Source organism: Daucus carota, chromosome 5 (assembly GCF_001625215.2).
Source record: "Daucus carota subsp. sativus chromosome 5, DH1 v3.0, whole genome shotgun sequence".
NCBI lineage: Eukaryota > Viridiplantae > Streptophyta > Magnoliopsida > Apiales > Apiaceae > Daucus > Daucus carota.
Window position 1 is genome coordinate 5079106 of NC_030385.2, and position 9411 is coordinate 5088516.

The following is a 9411-nucleotide window of genomic DNA, read 5'->3' on the forward strand; positions in this document are numbered from 1 at the left end:
CACTTCAATAAAGATTAACACACAACTTAGATGTTAGCTACGCATCCAAGAAGAATAAGCACAACCAATACGAAGAAATCAAACATTCATCACACAATTAATTAAGGCAAATCAACTACTGAAATCCATATATAAATCCGCTAGAATCCCACGATAATGATTAGTTCATAATCGAACTTCTCATCATCATGAGAATAAGAGTAAACATGGTACTGAATAGTCTAGACAATATCAAAAGAGTAAAACAAGAGTTGCGAAACAAATCCGAATGAGCATCCAAAGTTACGCCTACTTCGAAGAATTACAAAAGTAAAAACTATGAAACTCGGTCTCGATCTTCTCCGTAGCCGTCACGTGCTCCTTGGAATGTTTTTGCTCGGTTTGAAACTGAAAACCGAATCCAAACAGAAACTTTTTGATGTTCTAATTATTTACCGAAACCAAACTAGACCATTAAAATACTGAAAAATTCGGTTTTACGGTTAAGATTGGCCGAATTGGATCGGTTTGATGAGATAATTACGCTCACACCTAGTTGATAGGATTTATTCTTCCTTCTTCGATTCTTTAAATTCAATCATTGATCTTTATTTCACTTGTGGGAATCCATTAACTTAGAATATTTATAATTTGGCATTATATCATGCACATCCATTCATAGGTTTGCGGAATGAATAGGTGATCAAAAATCTTATTCATTCCTTAAAATTAAACTACATGAGTTGTGCGTTGGCTATCAACTATTTATGTATTTTGTACTAATTAATAGTGAGAATAATTAAACTTGTGTGATTATAGTAAATGGCCTATAACAAATTTAGCAAAGAAATATATGCGTGCAATAATGAGTAAATGTATATATTATGTTAGTAATGGATGATTTCTTTCCTCTAAAATTCATTAAAAATATTCTCCTTTTTTTCATGTTCAATGTTAATATCAAAAATACAGTTTTTTTGATATATTTTAAAAATCAAATTATCACGTTTTGTTACCTGAAATGAAAATTCATAAACAGTAAATTAAAAGTTTTATCTTGTAATATATTTTACAAACCCAACTATACAATGCATTTATATTTATTCCATATATTTCTAAAAACATTGTTTACAACATCTTGTAAAACACACTTTCCAACATCAACAAAGATTTATGTTATCAAGAGTTACATATCGAATTTCAAAATATATATTTTTCCTATTTGAGTCTTTCGTTTGTCCTATATAAACAATGTAACTCATCCATTATCATTCAAGCTATTCTTTCAGGATTTTTATTTTTATAATAAAAAACGCTCCATATGGCCAATTCAATAAATATTTGCCTCAGTCTTATATTCATTATTCTTGTTTCTAAATTACCTTTTCGTGATTGTAAGTATATTCAACATTTTTATTTTAAATTAATGTGCAAATATAATGCTCCATCTTACACACACACAGAGTTACACACATAGACATGTATGTGTGTATGTATGTATGTATGTATGTATGTCTCTTGTATATTGATTTACCTCTATATTTTTAAATTTCTCACATAAAGTATAACTCAATGTCATTACATTTACTATTGATGTATTATTTTTCAGATGTTCAAGAATTATTTAAAAAATTAATGTCGTTCAATTTAATGTATTTGCAGTGTATTTTATATATTTATTTTATTTTATTTTTTAATGTACATAAATAATTTTGTTATAATATATTTTTCTATATCTATGATATAGGTGCGGTGAATGAAGGACTGGGCATGGTTCAATACGGTGAAAACAAAATTTCGAGCATCAAAGGCCAGGCCAATGCAGCTTCTAACAACTTAAAAGCTGGATATTGTTTGCCACGATTTTCGGGGGGAAACTGGATTTGGTGTTGTCAAGGAAAAAACTTTTGTAGCCCTGATAAATATCAATGTGATATAGTATGTAGTATATAATTGTGATAAAAGTTTTTATACAAATAATGTGATATAGTTTTAGGTCAATATTCATATGAAATAATAATGAAATTTTAAATTACTATTATTTCTTATATCCTTGTTGGTAGATTTTTCTTAAATTCTCAAGATTTTATATTCATAAAAAAGAAAGTATACACATTAATAAAATTGGTAATCTAAAATATTATTCATATTTCTCTTTCAAAAAAATGATGAAGTTTTTGTTTATAATATATCACAAGTATTTTCAGTATTAAAAATTATTAAAAGCTTTTTAATGATGTAAGAGTTGAGGGACCATGTGCTGTAGACTTATAGTTGTAAAGGGAGAGTTTTTTTATTTTGAATTTTTTCAAATAGGGAAATTTTGCAAATGAGATTGTAGAAGTTGCAAGTCGTATTTTTGTAAATAATTTACAAAAAATGGTATTTTTTATTAAAAAAAAATTCAACTCTATAGTATTTTTGTAAATAATTTGTAAAAAGTTGATATTTTTATATCTATTTAAAAAATATATTTAACATTTTGTACTACAAATTATACTCGTGTCGACTTATTATAATATAGTGTAAATATGAAAAATCAAATTAGATTTTGTGTCTTTAAAAGATTTTGTGGATATTATGAATGAGCTATTAAATACATGTGTGCAATATCTTGTACAAAATTTATTTCAATATCAACCATGATTTATGAATGAGTGAGCTATTAAATACATTGTGTGCAATATCTTGTACAAAATTTATTTCAATATCAACCATGATTTATGAATGAGCTATTAAATACATTGTGTGCAATATCTTGTATAAAATTTATTTCAATATCAACCATGATTTATGAATGAGTGAGCTATTAAATACATGTGTGCAATATCTTGTACAAAATTTATTTCAATATCAACCATGATTTATGAATGAGCTATTAAATACATTGTGTGCAATATCTTGTACAAAATTTATTTCAATATCAACCATGATTTATGCAATCAAATCTGGATATTTTAGAATTGATATTGAATTCTCAAAATAAATATCTTCTATTTAAATCCTCCTTCAATCCTCTATAAATCATATAACTCGCCCATTATCATTCAAGCAAATCATTGTGAGTTATTTTTCTTAATAATACAAAACCTCTCCACATGGCCAATTTAACAAAAAATTATCTAGGCCTTATATTCGTTGTTCTTCTTTGTAACATATCTTTTCATAATTGTAAGTACATCAAAGTTTTTTATGTTTCAATTATCGTGCAAGTATAAATGCTTCATATATTCATTCAACTTCACATCTATGTTCTATATATTGATTATATAGTGATTTACGAGCATACCTCTAGTTTTTTGTGAAATCTATAATAGAATATCATTACATATACATGTGTATACGTATTCTAGTTTACAGGATTAAACATATATTATTAATGTATAATTTTTCAAATATTTCAAAACAAGACATCATTTAATTTTCAAATATATTTGGAGCATATTTTTTATAATTACAATATTATTTCATTATCTAGTGTTGAAGATAATTTTATTATTATATTTTCTTCCATGATACAGGTACCGTGAACGAAGAATTACGCACACCTCAATATGGTGAAAATGAAATTTTAAGAGGTCATGTTAATGAAGTTGCTGGTTTTGACAACTTAAAAGCTGGATATTGCTTGCCGCGATTATCAGGAGGAAAGTGGGTTTGGTGTTGTCAAGGAAAACCCTATTGTAATGCTAATAAATATCAATGTGATATAATATGTGCTATATAATCATAATAAAAGTTATCTTATAACTAAGATTAAGTCAATATTGATAAGAAAGAATAAAAAATATCATTTTATCATGATTTTTTATATCCATCTTGATAAAATTTTCAAACTATCAAGATTTTAAAATTAAGAAGAAACATAGAAGAAATATTAATAAATTATAAATAGAACAAGTGAGAAAATCGACATGAATGTATGTAATAATTCTTATAATTTTTTTATTTAAGTGGCTTGTTAAAGTGAAATAATATATTTTGAAGAATTATAAAATCATCATTCTAAAAAAATGGTTCATCCTTGAACAATTTTTGTTCGATCGACAATGGTGGATGCAAATAATTTTATTAGTAACAAAATTTGAACAAAAAAAATAAAATACGATATCATATTTTTGGATCTGCAGAATAGTTAAGTTACATATCAAATTTCAAATTAAATAATTATTACATGTCAATGCATAACGTAATGACCGACTAACTTTTTCGATAGATTATTAGACAACCTACTATTAATATTTTATGAAATACTTAAAGTTGAATATTGAGACAATGAAACAGTAAACCATGATATTTATAAAATATTAATTATGAGATACTGTAAAGGGGGTTGAATAAAATCAAAGATTTAGCTATGTCAAAAAATCAATGTTTTCATGTTTTGTTTGTAGAAATGAAAATGTATTATTAAATTATAAATTGCAATTTTCTATAAAATAATATGGAGTTAGATGTAATTCACATTTCACCCGGACGTTGCACTACCACTCATAAATTTTTAATTTGAACATAAATAATATTTGTTTTATCAAAATGTATAGATAAAAGTGGAGAATAGTTTTCAAATGGACAAACAACCAAAATAATTGACGGCATTTAAATATTTAAATGAAAATATTAAAATATTATTTATTATTTATAATATATATATATATATATATATATATATATATATATATATATATATATATATGGGGAGGTTCAAAAGAGACCCTTATTTATCGAGAGAATTGGGAGACCACATCTGTATCCATCGATTTAATTATGATCTAAGGGCTAAGAAATTTCAGCTATCAATTAATAATAATTAAAGACATTTCCATTTTTACCTCAGAAGGATAGTCTTGGAAAATCAGATTCAAAGAAAATTAATAGCTAGATACCATGCTATCAAGGATCAATCAATCCAAATCTCTTTACTGGTATACCATTTTATAACGGATCAATCAATATATATAAATTTTGTATCATTTTTGGAATGTAAGTAAATGTCCTAAACAATTAAAATCAATAATATATGCTTTTCTCTCTTGGGTATTAATCTGAACTTAGGAGTCGATACAGCTGTGTCACGTTTGTGTGGATCGTGGCATGGAGAGTTTTTAGGAGTAGTTTTAAATAAATTCCTTTGTAACGTTGTAGTTTTGCAGTTCCCATTTCGTAGGACACTTCCTTATTTCCTTGTATAAGTATTGTTTTTGAGGTCTTTTTGCAGTTCTTTATTGTTCACGGTCTCGGTGTGTTTAATTATTGTTTTTTTAATTATTTTTAAATAAATACTATTATTTGATCATGTGTTTTATAATTTAAGATCTAAATTTGTTGTATAAGTCTATTATTAGACATGATATAGAAAAAAATTATTTTACTTAATATAGAAAAAATAGACATGATTTTTTTAGTATAGAATGATCTACTAAAATTAAATATAATTATATCAATTCGACACTAAAGAATAGAAAAACATCGTGCAAAATGATATAGAATATTTAAAAGATACATTACAATACATATTCAACACCATCATACAATACAACATGCTTCGGAAACTCGACATTACTTTAGAACTCGACTTGGAACTCGACCCTATATATATATATATATATATATATATATATATATATATATATTTCAATCTTTAATTTATATATATATATTATTTACATTATATATTTTATATTATATAACCGTTAAATTAAATATATATTCATAAAAAAAAAATTAAAAAACCCTTCCCTAGGGTCGCCTTTGCCACGGGCGACCCGTGGGAGAGGGAAAAAACCCCGTAGGGGTCGCCCTTTGGAATGGCGCCCCATATGGCTCAGCATGGGTCGCCCTTTCAAAGGGCGCCCCTTATTGGTTTTTTTGAAATGGTTTGGGTCGCCATTTTTCATTAGATTGATTAGTTTTGAAAGCTTGAAAAAAAACTGGTTAGTTTTGAAAAGTGGTTGAACAAAGTGGTTATAAATGATAGGGAGGTGGGGATTCAATATTCCAGAAAAGTAGGTTTATATTTGCCAATACTATATAGCAATGAATAAGGTCATCACAGAGCTTTGTCCATTAATTTTATAAACTTGTCTGCAGAGCAGAAGTATGGAGTTGAAGCAACACCGATGCTAAAATTATCAACCGGTAATCATGAAGCCATTTCCACATTTCTTCTATTATTATATAGTGACATTCTTATTTTTTCATGCACATATAATACAGAAAGGTATTAGAGCTCTTCTTCTTTGGCTTCGGATTCAGGTTCTAGTTCTGGTATCTTCACGGCTAACTTGTTGTCAACCCAGCCACGGTATCCACCTCCCATGTTGTACACTTGCTTGAATTCCTGCAATTTTGATTCAAACTTATATATATGGTTCTTCAAGACCCGAAACTAATGCAGGCACCCCTAAAACTAAATCAAACCAAACATATTCAGTATGTCCCACGTAGAGACTCGATACAACAGAGACGCCTTGTTACCTCTCCAACATGTAGAAACTATCTCTTCATAAAATAGCCCACATTTTGAATTATTTTTTTTTTGTCTAGTTTCAAAATATAGTTGAAATGCTTTCATTTTTAGAAAAAAATAGAAAATTTTCAAGCTGAAAAAATGAAGAAGAGAAGAACTAAAAGCGGAAGACAATGAGAAGAATGATAATAATCTGTTCGGATAAACAGCTATATGCATTTAGATTAAGCTGTTACCCATGAAATCCCAAGTAAATAGATGAATCGACAGAGTAAACGCGGAAGTAATCATAAACTTACAGATTTAAGAAGATCAATGCTTGCATAAACAGATCTTATGCCACTTTGACACCCCTGCATATTACTTGTTAAATTCTACTCTTAATAATTATCTGCAAAAAGAAAATGAAAATTCCTTAACTATCATATTAGTTTTAACATACCACTATAAGAATATCATCCCTTTTGAATGTCGATAAAACTTGTTCCACAAAATTGGGATTCTTCACCCTGCCTGTGGCAAAAATTGCAGGAATTTGTAAAGAATCATATAAGTACTTCAAATGCAATGCCAAGGTTGGCTTATAACTAAATTGAATCGACACTCGCCTTTGGGGGTTTCAAACATAAAAGGAATGTTAACGATATTCTTTACGTCCACGTGGCCATTCTTGAATTCTTCCTCAGTTCTAAGCAGAACAAAACAATTTATAAGCATTAAAAATTTCTAATGATTGAAAAATTTAAAGTAGAAGAAAAGAATGTGTAGAAAAGGTGAAGGCCTCTCGTTAATTAGCTTGCCTGACATCAAGATACCGATGATTGCTAGAATTCATGAGGTCTTTAGTTGCATGGACATCGATGGTGACAACTTGGACTTCTGAGTATGAACTAGAGGATAGAAGCAAAATTACAACAAAACTACTTAAGAAAACACCCATAGCTAAAATAATTTTGTTGCGGTGGCAATTCACATATCAATACAAGTCTGCAGTCTGCAGTATTGATATACCTGGGGCGGGAGTCAATGTTTGCAGCGGGGAGCTGAATTTCAGGCATTGCAGCAGATAAGATGGGCTGTTTGATGGTTTTCGACGAAATAAGAAACAAGGAGCTGTTAAAAATGAATGGTTTTATTTAATCACAGAGTACTGTTTTATAGTACAAGTGTGTTAGCTTTTGATGTGTGGATAATATGGGCTTTCCACTGCTCTGGTATATGTGGCCTAATCAAGGTATGGTGTCCTATCATCTTTTCCAAACAAGTTGGGTTCCATGTCATATACAATGAGCTGATACTTTATAGTGGCGATTAAATATACAGATCTAGCAATGCGCATTTACGTGTAGATTTGAGGTAGGAAGCATGAGATAATGGTGCGTCTTCGGGTTGGATTCCAGTTTGAGTGATAAAGACCTGATTAACTAAATTTCAAAAGCACAGGAAAAGCATCAACCAATGCATATGCTGTGAAATTTGTTATCACTTGCCAGAGACTTGCTCCAATCACAATTTATTTCTGGCACGAAAGCTGCAGGACCTGTTAAAATACAAGTACTTCTGTGGTCAGGTCATATTCACACACCTTAAAAAACTCATGTTAGGTAGACTAATCAGGTCATATTCAAACACCTTAAAAAACTCATGTTAGGTAATTATAATACGGAAGCAATAAAATGTTATACTAAAGTGAAGTACCTATTAAAATATAAGCTTCTTATAAATAGCGGGTCATATTCTAATACCTTGAAGTTTTAGAATATCGGCATAGTGTTGCTTACAAATCGTATTTCTCTGAATATCAAACACAATAAGCTCATGAACCCAGCAAGTTAAGCATTTCAACTTTTGTCAAGAGAAGTACCATATCCCATTCCTATCAAAAGGAATTTATTTTATTCAGAATTTTAATTCAAATCATAGATTTTAACTGTACATGTTTATACAGAAATATACAATTCTAAAATAAATTAAATTTCAAAAAAAATCCTAGAATAAAATTAAAAAAATTCTAAATTAAATCAAATACTAATAAAAACAAGAGTGAAATGTATGCACAGTACCTAGTCCTCAATCTTTGGCTGCTATAATATTTTCATGCTTTGGTGTGATCAGTAATTTTTTATTAAACAAAGTAAACCCAGTAGCAAAGCTGAAACTTTCAGCCTAATCTGGGGACTGCTAATTGTTAAAGAAAATCAGATATTGGATTTTTGTGGGGTTCTGGTTTGTGGATGACTGTATAAATCAAATATTAGGAATCTAGGATATGAATGATACCATGGACAAAAAACAACTTCAAACCTGAATTTGCTAGAAAAGATTCTTGATTTTCTTGACAAAAATGGATTGGATTCCTCCATTTAGACTGCCACTAATTCCACTTCACCTTATACAAGGTACTTACATCTGATTCTTTTGTAAGTTGTGACTACAATTTTTTACTTTTCTACTTTCTTTTAATGCTTTATTTTTGTATGGATGTGCTCTATTTTATTAATTTGCCAAGGTAAAGTTTTGACCTTTATTAGTGTTGAAACCTGGCTGTGATTGTGAGGCTTATCTGGAAGATATTGAAGCTAAAACTAAATGCAAGCTTCAGAAATTAGAGGGTTTACTTAGTAGTTATCCTCTTCCACCTTAATTATGTTGTATCCAGATGGAAAGGTGTTTATTAAAGATTACTGCTGAACTATGCTCATTTTGGTCAATATTTCAAAAGAGTTCTTGATAATGTTGTAACTTGTGGCATTATGGAAGCAAATGTTTCAATGAAGCAAAACTTCTAGAGGAACCTCATCTTTCTGTTGTCCTCTACTTGCGTGTTCATGCACTTTCCACCAAGTTATCATCATATTCAGGTTCTGTTTTTCCTTGTTCTTGATGTCATTTCCGTATATTATCTCATTTAGTAGCTATTTGATCTGTTTGATGAACAAGTCACTTTGATGAATGATAATTGG

At 28.9% G+C, this 9411-nt stretch overlaps 1 protein-coding gene across 2 annotated transcripts; it reads right to left on the reverse strand.

Annotated features, from left to right (window-relative positions):
* Nucleotides 1–6010: 6010 nt before the first annotated feature.
* On the reverse strand, nt 6011–7725 carry LOC108221942 (thiosulfate sulfurtransferase 18). 2 transcript variants are annotated; one of them, XM_064092811.1, is made up of 6 exons: nt 7460–7725; nt 7249–7338; nt 7053–7136; nt 6891–6957; nt 6748–6801; nt 6011–6319 (listed from the first exon to the last, which is right to left on the reverse strand). In XM_064092811.1, exons 1-6 carry the CDS (start codon nt 7504–7506, stop codon nt 6203–6205), a joined length of 459 nt encoding a protein of 152 aa, XP_063948881.1. In that variant the 5' UTR covers nt 7507–7725; the 3' UTR covers nt 6011–6202. The 2 variants fall into 2 exon arrangements, with proteins under 2 accessions (XP_063948881.1, XP_017251297.1); XM_017395808.2 differs by having other exon boundaries at nt 6891–6961; nt 7057–7136; nt 7460–7657.
* Nucleotides 7726–9411: the final 1686 nt, after the last annotated feature.

Bases quoted from the DNA above. Each gene is read 5' to 3' on its own strand.
- LOC108221942 (XM_064092811.1), bottom strand. From the start codon at position 7,506: ATGCCTGAAATTCAGCTCCCCGCTGCAAACATTGACTCCCGCCCCAG. The intron at 7,137-7,248 runs GCAAGCTAATTA...TGTTCTGCTTAG, and splicing joins CATCGGTATCTTGATGTCAG to AACTGAGGAAGAATTCAAGA. The intron at 6,958-7,052 runs GTGTCGATTCAA...TGCCACAGGCAG, and splicing joins TTTGAAACCCCCAAAGGCGA to GGTGAAGAATCCCAATTTTG.